This window comes from Pholcus phalangioides, unplaced genomic scaffold (assembly GCF_987345545.1).
Source record: "Pholcus phalangioides strain wild (caught in Gottingen) unplaced genomic scaffold, Ppha-v1.0 ptg000022l_1, whole genome shotgun sequence".
NCBI lineage: Eukaryota > Metazoa > Arthropoda > Arachnida > Araneae > Pholcidae > Pholcus > Pholcus phalangioides.
In genome coordinates, this window is record NW_028301615.1 from 10,997,135 (window position 1) to 11,020,616 (window position 23,482).

The window sequence follows — 23,482 nt, forward strand, 5'->3', positions numbered from 1 at the left end:
AATATTATAATATTTCGTTAAGCTAATATTTCGTTTTTCCGTTTTAGTTTGTTGATGTTGTTTACTAATTAGTAACTGTGTTCCTTATTATTCATTATAAATTTGCAATGTATCATCCAGTATGGGTCTCTAGACCCCTTGGCGGATTTTTTGTTTCATCTTGTATTTATGTAAAAAATTAAAACAATAAACAAAAAATATATATATATATGTGGGGGCAATCGAAAAATTTCTTGTCAAAAAGGGGGGGGGGTCACGGTTGAAGAAGTTTGGAAACCAATGCTTAGAACATTTGACAGGTTTGGTTTTATGGCCAGGAATGTTATATTCACTGCGCATGCGCGAGTATCAAATTTTTCCCCCACAAATTTCATGTGTGTGACCGGGTCTCCCCACCCCAATTTATATTCACTAAGAAGGAAGCAAAGGGATTTATCTGCAAAATGTGTCTCTTAATTCCCTAAAAAAATTACTTTTTGATTTATTATTTTAATTCAGTTAGAGCTTACGAAATTTGTTTTCTGAACGATGTATAGTATATTCTTTTTTGTATTTAATTTTCAGTCTAAAGGGGTTGCTTAGTTGAATATTTTTTTAAAATCAAAAAGTTCTCGTGAAAATGCCCGTTAATTTGTAGAGGTATGTGCGTTGAGGACTTCATTGGCATGGTCATATTACCCGCACTTACCTAATTATAGAATTTTACAGTAAAGTCTCGAAAGTTCGAAGTTGCGGATAATCCGAGGTGCTAAGAATTTTTCTAGGAATTTCTTCTCAAAACCTTTCTTTTATTTTTCCGCTAAGAGTGCGTTTGTTTTCTTCTTCCTACGAATAGGACTGATTACAGTTTGAAAGGGTCTCGACACGTACCAAAAACTTCTAGTATAAAAAAAGGGTATAATACCATTCCCATCGGGTCCAAGGGTTGGAACGAGCCTCTATCAGCCTCCATTATAATAAAACTATGGGCCGTGGCAGCACTATTCTAAAATAAATTGAGCCGTTGAATTGAGAAAAAAGCAGGTAGGCACATAAGTACAAGAACATAAAAAGAAAGAGCAATTACAGTTCATCAAATGAAAATAATTTTTATTTTCATCGTTAACTCAATCAGAATGCCTATATCTCCATTGAAGTAAGGGCCATTACACAATTGAGAGGCTGACGGGACTTGACCTGATGCGCTACACATTTATCATTAAATCAATATAACCCTTCCCCCGAATTTAATTTATTGTTTTCTAGATAATTCGTGTTTTACGTAATTCCAGGTGGTCCCGATACCGTTCACGTCCGAATATTGACTACTATAGATTATATTAGAAAGAATTATATCGATAGATTTTTTTTCTCGTCAAGTATACAGGGTGAATAGCAAACACGGGGTATGGCATTTTACTGACAAACCGTTGTTCCTAGAGGTAAACTTCCAATTAGAAAAAGTTTCCATATAACATGTAGTGCTCAGATGACATTCGTATTGTAAAATAAAAAAATTAACATCTTATACGTTCCCCTTGTGCTATAACTTCCAATTAGAAAGTTGTTGCCCTGCCTTTCCTGATGTCAATAAAAAGATTTAAAAAAAAATCCATGTTTCTAAGTGCAGAGATATTCGAATTCGAAAAACGGAGGAAATTCGAGAAAAAGTTGCATTAAATGTGGGTAAAAACGGTTTTTCTGCATTTAGAGCTGTTTCCCCTCCAACTTTCCTTCTTTCCGTTTTTCGAATATCTCTGTGAATATTGCACTTGGAAAGATGGAATTTTTTTTTGTTGGCATCAAGAGAGACACCTACGTCCTGCATAATGATGGTTCTTTCAACACTTCTTTCTTTTTTTTCAAAATCAAAGCGTTTGACAATACATTGTTTTTTAAAAGGTGATATTCCAAGATAACAGTGGTTATCGTGAGATATAGAGCAGTGCGCTCAGCTCAGAGGGTTCATATGGGGTCTGTTTTCAGAGACTCCGTAGGACAGTGAAAAATGTGTAAATTACCAGGTCCGATATAAATAAGTCAAGGTGAACAGGATGGTTTTACTACATTGTCCATCTTTTTTTTAAAGGTATTTGATTAAATTTTAGCGCTTAAAATGCCAGTGTAATCGTTTTTGACAAATGAATCACTTTCATTGCTAGCTTAATGCGTAAATATTGCTTATGCCTCTCTGCATGCCCTAAAAATACAGAAGACATTTGGATGCATAAGTCACAAAACCTAGGATAGGCCTATTTATCCAAACTGCTTTGTTATGCAAACTGTTATTTCACCTATACGCAAAATGTGCACCATAATTTTGAATGATGAATGTCACTTATTGTGTCCAAGATCATGAAGTAGTAAATACAAAATTAATTTTTCCATCCAGACGGTATTTTTGGATGACTACTCTATTTGTTGAACCTCAAACTATGCGAATGAAAAATTAATAAACCAAATGGTCCGCATACACCCCCCAATAACCTTAAAAACGATACAATTGCTAATTTGGTAGGATCATTATTTGGTATTATATCGATGATTCCTTCCTCATTTAAAACCAATTGTACGAACTTCGTCGATAGGTTTTGGTAAAAAAAGTAGGACATTTTACCAAAAGTAGGAAAAGTGGGAGCCCCGATTTAAAAAATTTGAAATCCTTATTTCCCGTATTATCGTCGAGGAAACATGGTCAGCCTAAGATTGAAAGGACTGAGAGATTTGTCATTTTTTTTGCAAAGCCCAATATGAGGATTTTCAGAGACTTTTATATGAAGATACGAAAAATCGGAAGACTTCGGTTGCCGAGTCCGGACAATTTTAATTAAGGATAAAAAATCGCATTGGTACCTATGTAATATTGGTACCTTGATGGCTTTTGCTCAGGGCATTCAGTTCCATTAGAACCGAAAAGTATTGTGACAACATGGGAGAAATGCTCACAAATCCCGTGTCTTATAGATGTGACTTGTAACGACTTATTTATGCCAATAACTATTTCTATGCTCAATTGTCAGCGGTTTCAATAGTAGAACACTCGCAGGATCCCCTCCCTCCTTCACATCTTAATGCTGTAAAAGTCCGAGGTATATTGCGCGGACAAATTAAGGTAAAGGCTGAATCCAGCTGTGAGTGCGTGGGTCAGTAAATCGACGGAGCAGCAACAGCGAACGTCAAAATCTTAAGGACATTAAAAAATTATAATAATCATCATCAACGCAACTTCAAAAACTCGAAAAGAAAACAATGAGAGGGGAAAAACAAAGCAAAAGCCTTCGCCATTATTATCATTATTTGTACTGCGTCTATTCGGCTCGGCCAAACACGAGATGATGAGAGAGGAAAGAGGTGGAGAAACGGGGCTCGCGGTAAAAAAAAGATGCATATCTAAGAATGATGTTTGTCCACACCCACAACTTGAGTGCGCAGTAGCGATCGCCCGCCCGCATGCATTCTCAACACGAGAGACCAGAAAAACAATGCAATTAAAAATATTTTAATACGTCGGCCGCCGCAAAGATGTGCCAGTTCCGGAGGAGAGCGAAGGTTGCCATGTTGAAATGTCGCTTCCAAAATTTATGGGCATAATTTTCAGAAACAATAATACATTTATGGTTGATGATTGTGAAATGAGATTGAACTTTTTGAGGATCGCGCGGATTCTAAATCAAACAGTTTCGAATAGAATAATAGAGTTTGAGCAGAATTTTAATTTTTTTACATTAGGTTTTTTAATTTGAACGCATTTTATTTCTTTATTAATGTGGAAAACATCTCACAAAGAAACTAAAATAAGAAAATTGGGAATACGATTTGCAACCGCATTGACGTGTTTTCTTCGTCAAAATCTTGTTCGCGAGTGAACTTATTCCTATCTGTAAAAAAAAAGTCCTCCGAAATAATATTCAGGTTTTTAACCAATCCGCGACAGCATTATGTTCGTACTCTAAGGATGGTCGGAAGTGACAACGTGACAAACAACGCGGGCAACATCATTGAATATTGAAGGACCGGACATACCCAACGCCTTCTACAGCAGAAAGCCTCCGCGCGAAGCTTCGACGTCACTGAAGTCGTCCATTTCACCTGTCCCATTGGATATGGCAGTCCAACGTATGAGAAATCTTTATATTTTTTCGCAATATATCCAATGATTATACTAGGTGAAATGGATGGCAATAAAAAGATATAATCACGCATCATGGGAAATCTTCAATCTAAAATCATATAAAATATGTGAAGTATATAAACAAACTACGCCAATGGGCGATCAAAATTATAAATATGATTACGCGGTGATGGCGTATAGCCGTCCATCCTATAAGATCCTCTAGTAATCGTCAACTAATCGAGTAATTGGTGGCGGGCGACAACAGCCGACTTTAAGTCAGGCACCCGAAGTCGTCTGACGTCACCCACTGAAAGTGACCCTCACAAGTTTCTCAGTTTGCGAAAGCACACCGTGCAGACGACTATGTTCGTCAATAATCCTCAATTTTTGAGAAATGGAACCAGAGAACTTGTATTTATCAAGCCCACACTTAAGGAGACATCTGACAAACTCGGAGGCGGCGTTCGTGTGTTGTAAATAACTAAACAAAAACATTTAATCGATTAACTGCTTACTATTACAACACATGAACAGCAGTTATCAAATTTTCAAGTTCCACGTTCACGCGAGAAAAAGGGGGGAGAGGAGGAGGATAAAAAAAAGAGCGAGTGGCACAAAGTAAGTAAACAACCGTACTGCACCTGTGCAGATAAGGCTCGACGCGTAAAATCCCATACAATTCGGATTTGTCGGTCGTCTGCTGCTGTCATGAGACACTTGCTCAAGATCGTTTCTAGTGGACGACGTTCTCCTACTTTCTGCGAAATGGGATGAGTCTTGCGAATATACAGACACTGAACATTGAAGGACCGGACACACCTCACTTCCCATCTCAACGAGATATCGAAGCCTTCCCGAAAGATGGGTGCATCCGGAATTTTATTAAATGAGTATATATGCATATATAAATATCTATATAAATTTGTACAACAGAATAACAAGTCCAATTACAGTACTATAAATCAACGGAATAATTATGATGAATCGTGATCTAAGAATCGAAATCTGAATTGATATCATATCGTCCTTGGCACGTCTGGACTCGATAACCAAAGTTCCGTTGGTGGTGGTCCGTTCATTGGATGTCACAAGTTATAGTCGTGTACGTTGTTATATACAGACAACTGCGCGACTTGGTTATCGCCTCAAGTCGCCAACAGTGGACGACCGGCTTAAGTACAAACATAGTGCAGGCAGATTTCCCGATTCCAATAGTCTGCCTGCTATGAATTGGTTAAAAACATGAATTTCAGGTTTTTTAACCAATACGTACGGAACCGACTCGCAGAATCAAAAACCAGCGTATACAGTACTATGTCCGTACCCTAAAACAGCAACTTGCATTCAGCAAAGTATTCTAATGTATTGGTCTCGATTTTCTCATTGCAGCCGTTAAAACTTATGTTTAGAGAATGAAACTAAGTTTCCATCAAGAATTCGATCATCCCTTTCCAAAACTTTTTCTGCAATTCAATAGTTTTGTGAGGATACCTGACATCAATTTTTTCTACCAAGACATTGTAGAGTGTCATGCTAAAGAGCGGAACTGGTCAAAGCTACAAGCTACTATTGACTTCACAACTGCGACCAGAGCCCAGGGTCGAGGTTCGACCTCGTCGCGTCAGAGACATCATATCAATACCTTGATACATGAAATCCATGGCCAGAACCTACCAAGGTGGTATGAGCACAATGCATTCTAACGATCTTTCCCATATTGGTGAAACATAGGTTCCTGCAGGTAACAGATTTTTTTTGGGGTTCCGCAGAATAAAAGAAGTGAAGTTTTCCATTGTGATTGCTTAGTTTTCTTCCCTGTGCTGCCATTTATGCTAGATATTTTGAAGTAAAGATGATAAGTGCGCTTGAACTTTCGCGTTATGTAAGTACCGTGGTGTAGGTCTGCCTGCTCTTTGCGGAGAGACTTTTTCAAATGGGAGACCGGCTCGCGCGCATTCGCACTTCGAAGTAGAAAAACCACCAATTCAGCCGACCACTAATGTGCGTCAATGGAGTTCGAAAGATGTCTGGTTACGGGTGAGAATTTTGTCTCGAGCCGGCCAAATTCCAAGAAATTGAGGACAAAACGTCCAATCTGATATAAATATTATTTATAATATTTTGCATAACTATCAATATATATAATTTATATTAAACAAATGTGTGTGCGCGCGAATCAGATATTACAAATTCAAATAAATATTGTTGAAAAACGTAACAACGAAAATTAGAGGAATGTCTCGTAATACGAACATAAGTGGTCCGTCAAATCGTTTGATATTTTACTGGTCCTTGTTTTCAGAAAGGTTGAGAAACAATGACTTACAGGACCCCGACAGTCGCACTCTATCGAATGTGAACGACCGAAGCCACATAAAAGGCAATAAATTTACCGTCACAAGGCATTCGCGCTGTCAGCGATACCAAAACAGGAAAGCCATCAGTTAAACGTTGCAAATAATAATTTAGTGTCATAATCTTCGTTCCTGATCTGTTCCATGAAGGCAGATTGAAAAAATTGTTTAACGTGCGAATTCTCCGAAATCGCCCAGAGGAGAAATGTTTGTGTGTGTGTGTGTGAATGATATTCCCAGCACTTTCATATTCTTACTTTGAATTCCCGTGACATTGAGGGAGAGAGAGAGGCAAGAATTAACAGATTGAAATGAAACCCTTTCGAGTGCAAGGGAATAGACGGAGAATCGTGCGATAACATCTAACTTATTGATATAAGGTATGCGTTTATTCCAACACCGTGTGTAGCATTGCGAAATAACTTCTGGAACAAAAAAAAAACAGCTTGATCTCACCGCCGCCCCTCTTCCCCAAATAAATTGCACAAAGGGAGGGGGTTGGGGGAGGAGGTAAGTCGCATAACATTCAAATTAGCATTTTATCGCTTTTATTGGACAATCGGTAGAGTAGGTAGAAATGGTGAGCGGGAGGGGGGTTGGACATGAAAAGGTTGAATTCGTGTCGATGACGTCACATTAACCTCGACAAATCAGGAACGAAGCAATTTGCATTAGACCATTTACTAGAAGGCCTAAGGTAGCAGTTTGATCATCGGTGTGTACATAAGTGTGTGCGCTACATGATTTATCTGGGCGTAACTATGCAGACTTCAGTCGCGCGGTGATCGGAATATGTAATAACGCGTCTAGAACGAGAACATATGATACAGAGTCATATTCTACTTTTTCCCATTCGTCTAGTCTCTTTATTTTACTCTCGAAGCAGAATTTTTCAACTCAAAAATAAACTTTCTAAGTAATTAATAACGGCTTTTCATGTTTATTTCATGTTTTGATGCAGACAGAAGCTGAAAATGTTCCGAAACGAAGGGGGTGGGGGGGGGGGGGTGGGGGAAATAATCACGTTAACATATTTTCCATTTTTCATATCGATTAATTTCACCACAATACGCGAGATTCCTCATTTAATATGTGCTATGACGGATGAAGAGAAAATAATCACAATCTTGACAAATACAAGGACACAACAGGCTAAATGCCCAACGAGGTGGCTGAGAAAAAAGATGCCCATAACAAATATGAAGGTGTTATATGTTTCTCAAATGTAGCAACCCCAATAAAAAAATGCCATTGTAAAAGCTAAAAACTATATAAATATACATCATAATACAAAGACCACATAAAAGAGATTATGGTTGTCTTATTCTAAGTATGGATAGCTTCTTCATTTACCATAGTATGTTTATCGTATTTCTTTTTAAGCGTGACAGTTTTGTTAGAATTTACTACCTCCGGGAAGGGGTAAGCTATTCCATTTATCCACAACCTGGAGTGTCCCCTTGTTGAAGCAGTCGATTGACGGCTCAGAATTAAGTAAACGATTTATTTGAAAAAAAAGGTGGTATTCTAAGTATTTTCTTAGCATGAACAGGCTAATTTTAATTTGTATGTATTTTGTACACGACCCCCTCGCAAATGTTTTCACTAGTGATGCCTTATTTATGCAGGACTTGACAGATCGGAAAAGAAACTTAAGCACCATCAAATATTCGTAGGTGCCAAGCATTTTCTCCTCCGACAAAATTAGTCCCAAATAGTGTAATTTTAATCCTGTCCGTGACCCTTTTCCATTCTAGCAGACAGGCAGACATATTTTACGATAATTTTGAGCTGTCCTCAGGCTTCAATTCAGTTATCATAAATAAAAAATTCGGCGGCAATATCAATTTCTGTAGTCGTCACGGCAACCTGCCTGGGATTTGTCAAGTCCTGCACTTACGCTATATACTGTGATTGCATATTTATCCCTCAGCTACAATCAGACTCGGCTGTTACGACATCTCGGATATAACGACAGTAAGCACAGGTGCAATCAACCAATCTCAAGTTACAAGAACTCTAACAAATCCGCTAACATATACTGTACAGAAGTTTTGTAAATGGACGACAGTAATTTCAGTTGCGTATGTATGAATGACTCTCGTGTTTATTCGTCCTCTAAATGTTAAATTTGGAAATAATTCTTTGTATAGCCGCTAAAAAAATTTAAAACTTATATGAATGTCAGTGCAAACCGCATACATACACACTCACACAATTCGTTCAACTTTGAAAAGCCATACTTTTGGTCTAACCTGCACACATCGCGATCCTTATGAACAGCGATATCCAACTGTATCAATACAATACCACAAATGTGTTTTTCTTCCGAAAAAGTAGAGATAGATATAAATAAGGTTAGATAAATTTCACATTGAAACTATCCCTTCTTTCTAAACTATTCATGCAAATTAAAAAAAAAAGAAGCATTACATTTTTATGGAATTCGACTAATAGAAAGATTATGTGGGCAATAGACATACCTCCGTTCACGTAAAAGTGAAATTATAAAAACGAGAAAAATCCTTGAAAGACCGAGTCTAATGTGAAAAAGAAAATGAGAAACACACTGAAAGACGAAAACGAGATAATATCATTCTGACTAAAAAACGATCCCCGGAAGGCATAAGTGAGGAAAAAATAAAACACATATCTATATAAGCTTACCTACGGGAAATTCAATACTTTTTCTAGGAAGACAATCTTTTCGCCAAGGACAGTGACTGAGCGAGTTGCAGGGGCGTATGGGATATGACAATGGGCAACACTCTTATCTCTGGGATTTATGAAGTACGTAACAAGAGTATATGCAACTGTATAATGCATGCGTATTTACTCTCCGAGGAACATAATGAGTTAGCATGTAATTGCTTCGACGCCAGACCGAAGACACTCGAAATTTCTTGATTGAGAAAATGCCAACCCGTTATCGGATAGATTTTACCTCCGTTGGGTTATCGCAGAACGACACCAAATGTCCCACAACCTTGACATAATAAACGCATTAAAGTAATATTGATTCTAGAACACAAAGCTGGACACCAATTTACACGAAAAAAAAATCATGAACTGTCTCCCCATATGCTCGATTCTGTTTTGCTCTTCTATTCCCTTATTTTGTTTTAATTTATCATTGCATTACTTAATTTTAGCTGTATACATCTCTCTTAAATCCTTTAAGCGACAATGACGAGATATCTCGCCTCCATAAAAGCCTTTTATTTTAGCATTGTGCGACAAGCCGACGTTTTGTAAAAATGATTTCTCAATGGATAATTTTTCCCTACACCCCTTGGTTCACACCAGCTGAAAATCGGAAGAAAGCCAACTTAATTAAAAAAATTATGGCGTTTTGAGGGGGGGGGGGGGCAATGAGGAATCATTGCCGCTTAAAGGGTTAATAGTTTCAAAGGAGATGTTTTATTTTATTTGAATTTACTTGTGCAGTTTTTAAATTTTTCCATTTTCTCGTCTCTTTTATACACATTCTCACTTCTGCTTATTCTATATACAGACGAATACCATTATAGCGAAAATCTCGTTTTAACGAACACTTCTAATCCCCCAGATAAGCTTTGCGTAGAAACAATGCAAAGACCTGGAATTCCTTTATAACGAAATTTAATTTTAACGAAGTGATTTCGTCGGTCTCTTGAAGTCCGTTATAACGGGGCTAGACTGTGTACATATATATATTTATTTATTTTAAACATTTCTGCATTTTCTTTGATGAATGTGCTGAATTTGCCATTCACAAATATGTATATAAATAAAATAATCTCTACGCATTTGTGACGTCCACCGTTGTCTGAAACCAAGATTGAAATACAGTTGAACTCTGTTATAACAACCTCGGTTCTAATTCCCATACAGAGTAAAGTTAACGAACCTTGCTTAAGACGTCAATTAAAACGCAAAGACCTCTGATATAACGACACTTTTTTGATCGTTATTCCGTATTATTTATCATAATTAGGGTGATAATATGGCACGTACAAAAGAAATTTCGTAATTTTTGCCTTTGATATTTTTTTTTGAATTAACCCCCTCTCCTTTCAATGCTTACTTTAATTCGTAACCTTATTAAAATCGGGGATGAAGAGGGATAAATATCAATATTAATCTGACATATTTTGCTGGGTTCAGTGAGGTCTTAAGGCATGGACCCATCCGAGCACGACCCAAGGGCCTCAAGTGCAGAAAAGTATTGGCAATTTGCCGAGCAATTGGCAACATTTTAGCGACAATTGGCTATGCCCCGCATTTATTATCTTAATTTAACGTTTAATCTAAATTTAGTCTAAACTAGAAGTCGCCTATTTGTGTGCAAAGTTTCGTAATCGTGAGTTATCGACACAAATGTCACAATTATACACTTTATTAAAGGAGTTTCATCCCAGGAATTAGCCATCATGGTGAATCAGTTATAGCAAATACCAAAGCTGCTCTTTTGATAACTGCTTAACCAAAAAAAAAAAATCATGTTCTTAAAGAAATTTTAATGGTTATACCGGGGCTGCTGATTCTGAATCGGTTTTGGCAGATTAGCTCTAGTTTTTGGGATAAAGTGAAAATTAAATTTCAACGATAATAAATAGTATATGAAAAAGTTTGTCTTAAATATACAGATTAGCAAAAAAATAGAAAGAAAACTGAATTCCAAGTTTAGTTTTATTAATAACCATAACTGTAGTAGCAAAAAGGAAAAATATTAAAATAGGAAAGATAGTTATTGCATCTCATTCGGCATCAAAATAAGCTAATATATATATATTCTTTTTGAAGACAATAAAGTTCATTTTCTTTTGGGAAGAAGCTATTTTCTTTTCTTTTTCTTCTTTATCCAATTCACAACAAATGCAGGCTAATAATGACAATTGAAGAACAAAAATTAACATAAGTACATCACGATTCTGAATACAATATTAATTCAATAACAATACGAGCATTTATTTATCCAAATAACGGGTTCATTAACGTCAATTGCAGCTAAAAAATTTAATTGAGTCAATCATTTCATTTAATCCTATTAAAATTTATTAAACATTTGTAAATCAACTTGATTTGTTTGGCGATATCGATTAGATGTCTTATCTATGTATATACGTTGTCATATGCTTTCTGTGTGTACGTTCGCCCAACTGGAGTTCTGTTCCCAAGTATAGAGCTTTTACAAAATCAAGGACATAAAGCTCCTCGAAAAGCCAGAGGTCGTTTACTAAACGAATAGCAGGCATGAGCGGTTTGTCTTATCGCCAGAGACTTCAATTTCTGGGTTTGCACTCGCTGGAATGGCGTAAAATAGCTGCAGATCTGAAGATGTGCTACAAACTAGTCCACCAAATTGTTTATCTACCATCGACAGAAAATTTCTTCGAGATCATAAACAGGCGAGTTAACCAACGGAGGCATCGCTTCTAAATAAGAATACCAACGGCCAGAAGAGATTGCTTTTTTCTACGGATATAGATGCCGTATGGCGAGAATATGGAAGTCTGCCATCAGAACTTATATGCGCCTCTACGCAAGATTTGCTTTAGCTATTGAGGATTTCGACCCGACTCCCGTATGCGAACTGCTATCCTTTCTCACTATTTTTCATTTTTATTATTTAGTCATTATTATTCCAGTATAAGTGCATTTCATGCCTTCTGGGTTATTATTATCATTATTGTAAATAAAACTAGCTATAATACCCGGGGTTTCTTCAATTACTGGGAGGATTGAAAAAGTGGCAAACCATTATAAATTCATATTCATGTCTTAAACGCATTGCTAGGGAACCACGGTAACAAAGTAAACACTCCAAAAGTGATTGCTGAGGCCAAGAAACCATTGTTGCCCGAAGGTTTTTCGCCCATTTCGGGCCTTGCTCTGACGAACTTTTAAAGTGGCCTATCGCTGAAGTTTTGGACGCCGTTTGGTATGTATGCAGAATTTTGCGACGATCGATCTAAAATTGTAGATTTGTATAGAGAACACACAGAAAATCAATTTTTTTATGAAGATGGATTTTCTGTTTGTGTGCATATGTTCTCTATACAAATCTACAATTTTACATCTATCGTCGCCAAATTTTGCATATATACCAAACGAAATACTTACCGCCCCTTAAAAAACGAAAAAAAAAATATATTAATTGCTACGTTTCCTTAAATCTAGATTTGTTTCTTTCAAGAGTCGCACAAGAAGTCGCCATATTGGTTAACTTAGACACGGTTTGTATGTCCCTCGAAGAAAGAGATATCACGTGATCCAAAATGCCTCATTGAAGAAAACCCGGGCAGCGAGTATTATAGCTGGTTCCATTATATATATAGTTTATTCTTTTATAATGGTTTGTCACTTTTCCAATCCTCCCAGTAATTGAAGGAAACCCGGGCAGCGCCGGGTATTACAGATAGTAATTTATATTCCTATACGTAACAATTTGGATAAGTAACCATATTTTCAAAATACTTCAATCAATATCTTAATCAAATTTTTCGGCATGGAAGAGGTGTGTCAACGAAAACTGATGATTCTAGTTTCAAACTGAATTTGATGGGAGCTTTAGGAGACAAGACCAAAATTTATTGTCTCCACTGTAGACAGTAGTTTTCGGGAGCATCACAACTCTTCCATCCGCCAAGTAACATTTGGAAAGAGTTCTAGGAAAACACAACAGTATGTTCGAAAGTAGTTTCGAAATCATTCACTTTATTAAAAAAAAGAAACAAAAAGATTTTCAAAAAAAAAAAAGGACAAGATCCAAGTAAGAAATTCCAGCATTTGACAAATATGTTCAGCAAATTAAATTTCTTCAAGTGGGTGGCTATAATTTCTCAATCTATTTTGAGAATTATTTACATCTGACGAATACATGCATGAAATTAATAAGATATGTTTTTATAGCATCAACTGATATTAAAACAAAAAAAAATGTTCGATTAATCGATTAAAATTTTTTGATTGATTAGTTAAAAATTTTAATCGATTTCCAGCGCTAATTTTTAGACAAGGCTACGAAAAAAAGCACCAAGGAAATTTAATTTTGAACCCGCATCATCATGCCCATTTAGAAAAATCGCGTCACTTTTGCTTATCTCGATGTACAAATAAAAATAATAAATAAAACTGTTAAAATTAGAATTTATTCTTGGCTGTAAAATGCTTCTAAAATTGCTCTCCATTCATATATATATATATTTAAAAAAATGACCCTTATAATTCATAAAATGTTGTCGACACGTTACAACATACATTGGCATGTCAACAGAAATTTCAATTCTAATTTTTATATCAATATTTTTCAGGCACTTCAAGAGGTACATGGTCTGCACAATTCATACAATGATGCAAAGAGATAATAATTACTGTAAATCTCCAAAAGAAGGTGAAAGAAAAGTTGTAGGAAATTGAAAATAATCACAGAATTTGAATAAAAATTCATAAAAATCGTTTTAATAAAATGAGTCCTTGAATGTTGCTTCGGATATTTATTTTTGTTCACTATTGTTCACTACACAGAAAATGTTCACAATATAAAAGACCCCCTTCTGTAAACAGCCAAGTAGGCGATAAACCAGAAACAGTAATCGATATGAAAAAAAAATTGCAACAGCGACGCACTTGCATCAAATCTCGGTTCGGGAATGATTTACAGCGCAAAAAACACACGAAATTCTCAAACTCATTCAGAAAACCAAGGAAATGAGAAAGACACGAATACACACATACGCGTGGAAAGATAAGGTAAAGACTCTTATAATCAAAGGATCGTGATAACGAAGTCACGATTTCTACCAGATCCACGTGCCGAAAGTCACGACGTGGACACCTTGTGCGACCCCGACCATTACCATCTCCTTGCACGTGGTCAACATCAAAAGACCTCTCACCCCAGACAGGTGGAGTGCGACCGGAAAAGAGTACGAGGGCAGAAAGAGAGAAAAAAAAATTATGGAATCCCTCCCTAGTTCTTTTCTTTTCTCCAGAGTTGTGCAAAGCTGAAAAATTTCCACACTTATGAAAAATACCATTACACGAAAATCATCTCTCATAAAGTGCCCTTTGACAAGAACAAAAAATTTCGATTCGAGAGACTACATGGATAAAAAAAAAGTGCCCATATTATGAGAGATAAATCCAACAGATAAACGTTGGTCGAATTTTCATATGATGTGTATTTCACCATGAGCAACATAGAGTATTGGTAATTTATATCAGACGTCTAACATTCTTAAATCAATCTACTATCAAATCGGCGTGAATAATTTGGAATAGCAGGCGAGACACAGATGAAAACTTACTGCTTAGGCAATAACGGCTCTGCAAGAAGAGAACAAAACGCCACCTTAAGCCTGGGTCGCAGATGTAAGAATAAAAATAAAATTTTCCAATTTCAAGTTGCGTAAAACTTTCATGGTTAAAACTTTTCTTTGTGATGCAGCTTTTCCGTTTCAAAAAGATTGAGCTTAGACAGAATGCGAAAAAAATATCGCAAAAATCACTGCAAGCGAACAGTTTTAAGATAATTAATAACCAAAATGCGCAACAGGAGAAGAAATAGTTCAATTTTCGCCACTCGGGTCTTCTCATAAAAAAGTTGTCCGGGACCGCGCAAATCTCAGGGTCGTGACTGCTGATAAGATCGTAAGGTATGTGTAATTGTGGTGGATTGCATGATTATGCAAGCACATTGTAGGCCTGACTACCCGGCGGGAATCCGTTTATACAACTCCATACGATTTTAGGTTTTGTATCGATTCTCCCTCAACACATTATACCGATAAAGACACCGAAAGTAAAACTATAATTTTTAATCAAAATTCTGAATTAAAGACGGAAATGGAACTGGTCGGAAAATCCCGATCTAATCTGAAAACAGTTCAAAAGGTTTGATGTATAAATACAAAATAAATCTATGTACCAAAAGATTGAGGAATAGATTATTCCTTGGGGATAACCTTCGAATAAAATTGGAGAATTGCGCTCTTTTATCTTAAAAAAAATCAAAATCCTCCTAGATTCAAATGCAGATATTGGGATTGTAGATATTAATACAGCTGGGAATCAATTAAAATTTTTAACTGATTAATCGAATTTTAATCGAATATTTTTTGTGATCATATAATATTAATAGATGCCATAAAAATATATTTTATTTATTTCATTCACCTAATCGATAGATGAAAAGAAATATAGGAATGCGTTAAGAAATTAAGGCTGAATATTGATTGCTTTAAGCAATTTAATATGCTGAACATAATTGCCAAAACTTGTAATTTCTCCACTTGGATGTTGTCTTTTTTGAAAAAAAGTTATTCACTGATTTCGAAACTACTTTCGATTATACTGTTGCTTATTTTTTTTCTCTAGAAACTCTTCTCGAATGGTACTTGTGAGGAGATGAGCTGATGCTTGAAAGAATATGAAAAAAAAAACTACTGATAAAACTCCCATCAAACTCAATTTGAAACTGAAATCATTAGTTTTGTTGAATCTAATTTGATCAAAATATTGATTCATAATATTTTTAAATATGTTCACCTAATTATACCTAATATGTTCAACGTAATTTATGACATCTAATCGGTTTTTTTTCAAAAAGATCAAGTTAATTTACAAACTTTTAATAAAAATTTTAATTCAATTTTAATCGAATTGATCGAGTTGATTAACTCAACTAAAATTTTTAACCGCGATTAAAAATTGATCGATTAACCGACCGATTAATCAGACCAGCCTTGTGATATCTTAATTTGAGAAATTTTTTTCGATTCCATAATTTTTCTATATTTTAATAACGTGGCTCTCACGTATTCTTAAGAGACCCGTATTATTTATCCAAGAAATTTGATTCCACGAGTACTGTTGATACTCTCTTTTTTTGTGGAGAAGCCAAAAATTGGAGAATTTCGGGGAACGTTCAGTCCAATTTAAAACTAAGTTTCAAAGTCACATTTAATAGAAAGGATGTTAATGTACACTGCTCAAAACAATTAGGGGAGCACATGGTTTTAACAAAATTACGCAAAGATGTATACCGATAAGTAACATAAAATGAATCATCCATAATTTAAAGCCTAGCAGGAAACGGAAGAAGAAAACTTCATATGCAAATCAAAGTTCATGACATCAAAAACAAGAAAAAGGAGATAAGGGCAGAAATCGGGATGTTGCAGAAACGTCTGTTTTACTGCCGTAACTGTGAAATTCGATTGCGCAGTATTTTTTTTTTTTGAGACAAGGTGACTTGAGGAAGTCTCAACAACGTGATTTACCGGAATCCATGGCATGGCGTGTTATAGGCAGACTGGAATCCGGGCAAACACAACGTAGTGTCGCGGACGCTGTTGGAGTCGCCAGAAGTGTTGTTGTAAGGCTGTGGAATCGATTCCAAGAAACAGGAAATGTTAGACGTCGACCAGGGCAAGGTCGGCCACGCGCCACTACAGCAACTGATGACCGGTATATACGGTTAACAGCCCGTCGAAACAGAACAGAGAATGCTACGCAGCTGCAAAGACGGTTGCTCTTGGCAACAGGACGAAGGGTGTCCAGCCAAACAGTACGCAATCGGCTTCATGAGGGAGGGCTCTATGCATAGGCCAATGGTCTGCATTCCGTTGACCCCACGCCACCGTGCGGCCCGAAGAAGATGGGCTGCTGAACATCGAGATTGGGAGCAACATGATTGGAGCCAAGTGCTGTTTACAGACGAGTCCCGATTCAGTCTGGAGTGTGACACCCGACGTGTTCTGGTATGGAGGGACAGGGGCACTCGAAATAACCCCGCATTCGTTCGTGAAAGGTCACAATACAGACGAGCTGGTTGGATGGTATGGGGTGGAATCAGCATAGGCGGACGTACGGACCTGCATATCATTCGGAATGGCACTTTGACGGCCCGAAGGTATGCAGACGAGGTACTGCGACCTCATATCATCCCTTACGCTGGAGCCATTGGAGATTCCTTTGTTTTCCAGGATGTTAATGCCCGACCGCATAGAGCTCGTCTGGTGGAGAACATGCTTGAAGCTGAAACAATACAGCGTATGGAATGACCAGCGTGCTCTCCTGACCTGAATCCAATCGACGACGCATTGCTACGCGACCAAGGCCGACTGTTACTGTCCGAGACTTGCAGATTGCACTTCTTGAGGAGTGGAAAAGTAGTCCCCAAAGTCTGATCGATAACCTCATCGCATCCATGGCAAACAGGTGTGCAGCAGTCTTAGCTGTTCGAGGAGACCACACGCCCTATTAAAACTCATGCATCATGTCTAAACAGTACTTTTTTTTATCGTTTACATGTAACCAAATTGTTGCCCTAAATCATGTTATGTTTTTTCCATATTTTCAAAGAATTAAAGCTTAATTCCAAATTTTTTTACGTCTTTTTTCTGTATTGCGCATTGATACGCGTGTACTATCCATTGTATGCCAATACGTGGCTTTCTCGCATGGTTTTCTTCACTTTTTGCTTGCTCCCCTACTTGTTTTGAGCAGTGTACATATTAAAAAAAAAAAAAAAACTTACTTCTCGAAAAAATATAATATAAAAAATGGAAGACACCAGGTTTAGCCCGAAGCAGCTAGAGCCATGAGATTATATCGCATATTTCCAGGGTCTCTATCCATATATTCTTTGCAAATTTTGGCAGCATCCTAAAGAAAATAAATAAAATACAGAGAGTGATTCATCGATGCGTATACAAAACGAGTCACGTGATTTCCAATTCATTATCAAGCGATACTATGGAACTGTGCATATAAACATGTTATTTTTTCAACTTTTTTTTTTTTTGGGGGGGGGGGGTAACAATATCGAACTAGAACAACTACTGCATCTAGCTAGTATGCTAGTATATAGGTGATGAAAGCGAACACAATGAACATATTGTTAACGAAATAATACTTATCTTTCTCTCGCCCTATCTTCAAAAATAAAGGAACCAGAGAGAAATCATCAAAATCATGTATTACAAATTAGTACACGTATTCTACCGTTAAATAAAAATACGGTGGACACAAGAAAAAGGAAGTAAATTGTCCCAAGATATACGTCGAGGCTACTTTCAAAATCCATGGAATGTGATCACAACTATTCCTAAATATGCCGAGAAATTGAATTTTCTGGATGTTATGCCGAAACTGATATTTGGAAAGAAAAGTGATTTGTATCCTCCGGGAATCGAACCCGGTTCCCCTTGTATATCGGGCAAGTGCACTAACCAATACACCAGAGACACTTTTCAATTCCTTATGGTGTATTGGTTAGCGTACTTGCCCGGTATGCAAGGGAACCGGGTTCGATTCCCGGAGGAAACAAATCACTTTTCTTTCCAAATATTAGTTTCGGCATAACAACCAGAAAATTCAATTTTTCAATATATTTCGGGCCGAACAAAAATGCCATCTTTTAATATTCTTAAATATTTCATGAAATCTCTAAATTGAAGCAAAGGAAAACAACGCCACAACATATGATCAATAATCCAACAAAATTTCGTATTCAGTGCACATGGCCATCCCGTCATGTCATAGCTACTTTTTTCCTCCCCCAAAACTCTAAAAAACAAAAATAAGCAACAACTATACGTCGGTGGGCTCCACAATTTACTTCCAACGTCACGGGATCAAATCGCTTGCGTTCATAATTCGTGTCGACCACCTCTAAAGCATGCGGAGTAAAATCAAAATAAATGAATGTTACACGTCATTTCGTGATACATGTAATGTACAGAGTGTCCTGCATGTCACGACAACCTCATTAACGAAAAATGGGAGAGAGAGGAAAGGACACCTACTACATCTCGATTCTAAATTTCTTCTTTCTACGTTGACAAGATATTAGAAACAAGCAGCGCAAGAAAGCCAACCGACACTGAGCTATTGGTCTTCGCTGCTAAACCTGAAGCAATGTTTTCCTCGCGAGCGAAAAAGAGTATTTTTTTTGTATAAAAATAATTTCGGATACTTAATAATACTCTACACGATAGTTCGGTAGCTCAACTGAATGATAATAATGAGATACAAATTGGAAAATTATATTCATCGACAAATACAGGTGTAACGAAAAGAAGCCAAAGTTTGCATATAATATTTATATAGGCCTATACATGCTGAATACTTTTCGTGACTTGAAGCAGTTATTAATGCACATTTTTTTGATAACCCTCTTTCGCCTTGCATCATACATTTTAGATGAAAAAATTAACAAACATCTAAAAAGTTTACGAACATCTGAAAGAATTGCTGTATAGCTTTCTATCGGACATGTGAAGCATAAATCTGTATTTTTTTTTTCACGATCAAATTTCAAAGCCCGCGCCACGTCGAGCAAAACAAGCACGGTAACATCTTTTTCTGGAAGCAACTTCGGCACTTTTAAGACCTCCGCATCGAAGCTGCTAAGAGACTTGAAACTTTGCATATCTAGAGCATTTTATAAATTCAATTAAAACCTCTTAATTTCACTTTTTTTCAATTTGTATTTCTTGAGAAATTTGAACTCAACGTTTCGTTATATTGACACTGACTCACTCACCGATCATCAAAAATCCTAGGCACTTCTAGCAGCCCTAGAAAAATGAAATTTGGTATGGAGATAGTCTTAAGGGTACAAAGCAAAGAAAAATTAAAAAATCCGGAAAATTCCTCTCAGGATGAAAAATAGGGGAAAATTCGGAATATTACCTATTGTCGCCAAAAAAACAATGCCAAATAATTGCAAGATTGCCAAGTATACAGAGCTCAATATATGTATGTATATATACACCATTTTTAGTGTATTTTCAAAAACCGGGGGGCCCTCAACACCCCCCCCCCCCCAAATGACGGACCTGCAAGTATAGTTGAAATTGTTCAAAATATGCCGAAGACCGGAAAAAATGATTTACATATATCGACATTGGCGTTGGTTCAGTACTGTGTCAATATATAAATACAGTGTTATTGTTGTTAATTTTTCATATAATCCGCCTGGCAGTCGAGTAGTTAGGGAACTAGCTTCTCACTATGCAGGTCTGGGTTCGAATCCCGGTTCGGGTATGGATGTCTACTAACCCAACACTAACAAATTCCCTGCACGGATCATGCTGATCCATTCTAGATTGATTCTAGAGAGTGAGGATATTCGCCGGATGGATTGGCCAGCCAGATCTCCAGACCTTAACCCTATAGAGCATGTCTGGGACGATCTGGGGAGGGCAATTGCAACCCCCCTCCGGGAACCATCCAGGGAATGAAAACAGCGTTGCTGAACGAGTGGGACCAATTGCCACAGGAAATGATAAACCGCCTTATTTCAAGTATGAAATCACGCTGCGAGAACCTGTATATCTGTAAGAGGGGGGCCATACCCCCTATTAACCCATTTTTTTGTTTATTCTGTTACCGCTGTTTTATACCTTCCGACTGCAACGAGTGTTACGCACGATCATGCGTGTGTATTACAATTATTGAATGGTTATTTGTTTTTTATTGTATCAATGTATGTACATATCAAATTTCATTAAAATCGGTACAGTAGTTCTAGGGATAATCGACCAAGTCTGCAAATTCTCTTAATTTCTTACACCAGTGTATGCATATTATCTTTGTCCACACGACTTTAGCAAATATTACCAATTCAACTGAGCTACGATGAAAAACGTCAGTGGCGTTATTTACAGATGGGCGTAGCGAACTATAACACAGGGCAGAAAATTCAGAGGGGCGGCAAATTTGAGGAATGAGTGTCCAAGAAAATTGGTAGAACAGGAGAAGAGCGGCAAAATTTGTGTAACCCTCAATAAATGCGCATCTGCCCAGACAGCTAGGGACTAGATGAGTGAGTGACCAAAAAAAGGGACCTAGAGAGTTTTCAAGCACGTGAGTGAACAAAAAAGTGACTTCCGAGCTTGAGCAAGCATGTAAATGATAAAAAAAAATGACCTACGGAGAGAAGGACCTGGTCAGTGAATGATCTAGAGCGTAAGCAAGCATGTGAATGAACAAAAGCGTGACAGAGCAGTGGTTTTCAACCTTTGGAAGCCCACGGCCCGGTAAATCTCTTGCGTAAGTGAAAGGTTAAGCCACACACACACAACTAACGAGAAATTAATGAGAAAAATGAAACAGTGAATCACTTACGGGTCGGTATGACTAGTGTTAGGGCCCGGTACTGGTCCGCGATCCAGCGATTGAGAAACACTGATCTAGAGATTATGAAAGCATGTGAATGACCAAAGGAGTGACCTAGAGAGTGTGAAAGCATGTGAATGTCCAAAACAATGATAGAGTATGTGTAAAAGAGCAAATGATCAAAAGAGTGACCCATAGTGCAAGGAACCATGTCAGTGAGCAACCAAAAGAGTGATCTGGAGCGTGTAATTATGTGAGTGACCAAAACAGTACGTACGCATGTGAGTAATCAAAACAGTGCGAAAGCACGTGAGTGACCAAAATAGTGTGCAAGCATAGTGTGGCTAAGAGAGTGTTAGCATGGGAATGACCAAAGGAGTGACTTAGAGACACAGTTGTACTTGCAGGAGTGGGGGGGGGGGAGGGTAAGCGGACAGGGTGGCGAATTTGAGGGAAGATTAGTCAAGGAAATTAGACTAGAATGGTAGAAGGGCAGCAAAACCATAACTACACCTCTGGAAAAACTTGAATACATTTTTACAAGTAGGGTAGGGGGATAGAAAAGTTACTCGAATATCCTTTAAAATGCGGATCATGCGGTCGACATAGTGAGGCCTTTCAACTCGTGTACTTTACATTGTATGGTGAAATGGACAATATAATTTAAAAAATAAATAAAACAGTGTCCAAAAAGTACGCAACGTCAAAAAAAGAGGGCTACGGTACTTACAAAAAGAAGTGAAATCCCATCAAACATTTCATGTAAAAACTGAAGCCAAGTCTAATGCTGTTATTAACTGTGACACTTCGATTCACAAATCACCCCAAAAACCTGTACACTTTTAGTTGAAGAACGTTTTGGGACTTGGGAATTACGCAGCACGAGAATGTGTCGGCCGTGGTAAGTTTTATGTTTATGCCATTAATCAAATTCCATAAAATACTGTTTATGTACGGATATCTGTACTTTTAGCGTTGACTTAATTTTACATAACATAGTAAGATGTAATATGCGCTGCGTATGCCAAGTCCCAAAATGTTCTTCAACTAAAGGTGTACAGGCTTGAGGTGATTTGTAAATCGAAGTGTCACAGTTAACAACAGCATTAGACTTGGCTTCAAATCAGATATTGGCTTCAGTTTTTACATGAAATGTTTTTGATGGGATTTAACACTCGATTCGATAAATACGAGTTCAAATCTCGGCTCGGCGATGGATGTATTAGCGTGCATCGTCACTAAGAATTTTTAGTTGATTAGATAAACTGAGGATATTAAAATGACAATGAGGCGACACTGAACGAAAATGAATGAATCATGAATTCATTCCACAGTTCCAATAGGTGGGTATTATTCGTTTGTGTTCTTGAGGAAAGAACACCAGTTTTGTGTTTATGAGAAGCATCGAAAAGAGACAAATCTTGATAACTTAAAGGTAAAAATTTTATCAAAAGCACGTCCGAGGTTCCTCGCGATCGTTGAAATCCCACAATTTGCCAAAAACTATTTGCTACTAGCTGTTTTGAAAAAGTACATAAATATATGTTATCAACCATTGCTGGTTTTTATCTTGTTTCACTCACTTCTGTGACTTCTTTCCTTAGAAAAAGAAGACTTCATTACTACTCGGTAGTGAAAGAAAAAAAAATAGCACCACAAGATCTCTGTTAAGGGAAAAAAGTACCAAGAGATGCAGCAGCAGTGAATAAATCACATGTTGGCAATCTACGATGTTTCAACAGTATCCTGGTGAGCTTTTAAGAGCCCTATTCCTATCCACGAGATGGGAAAAAGGCCAGATACCGAAGAACTTCCATAATTGGCCACACTATTTTTTTTTTTTTTTCCTTTCTTACTTCTTTCAGTCGAGTTGCAGCACAACAATTACTTCTCCCACACAAACTAATATTGAGCATGCACTACT

At 37.1% G+C, this 23,482-nt stretch overlaps 1 protein-coding gene and 1 long non-coding RNA gene across 2 annotated transcripts in view; one reads left to right on the forward strand and one right to left on the reverse strand.

The window, feature by feature from the left end:
* Window positions 1-13,910, forward strand: part of LOC149069453 (uncharacterized) — a 55,996-nt gene extending 42,086 nt beyond the window's left edge. Inside the window, exon 2 of the long non-coding RNA XR_016195049.1 lies at window positions 13,743-13,910. This is a non-coding gene — a long non-coding RNA (uncharacterized LOC149069453). The remainder of the gene's footprint in view (window positions 1-13,742) is intronic.
* Window positions 11,105-23,482, reverse strand: part of LOC149069454 (ubiquitin carboxyl-terminal hydrolase isozyme L3-like) — a 115,385-nt gene continuing 103,007 nt past the window's right edge. The window contains exons 8-9 of the mRNA XM_089249450.1: window positions 17,972-18,099; window positions 11,105-11,311 (exon numbers count right to left, since the gene is read on the reverse strand). Of these exons, the coding sequence (XP_089105576.1) occupies window positions 18,013-18,099 (87 nt within the window). The 3' untranslated portion in view covers window positions 11,105-11,311; window positions 17,972-18,012. The remainder of the gene's footprint in view (window positions 11,312-17,971; window positions 18,100-23,482) is intronic.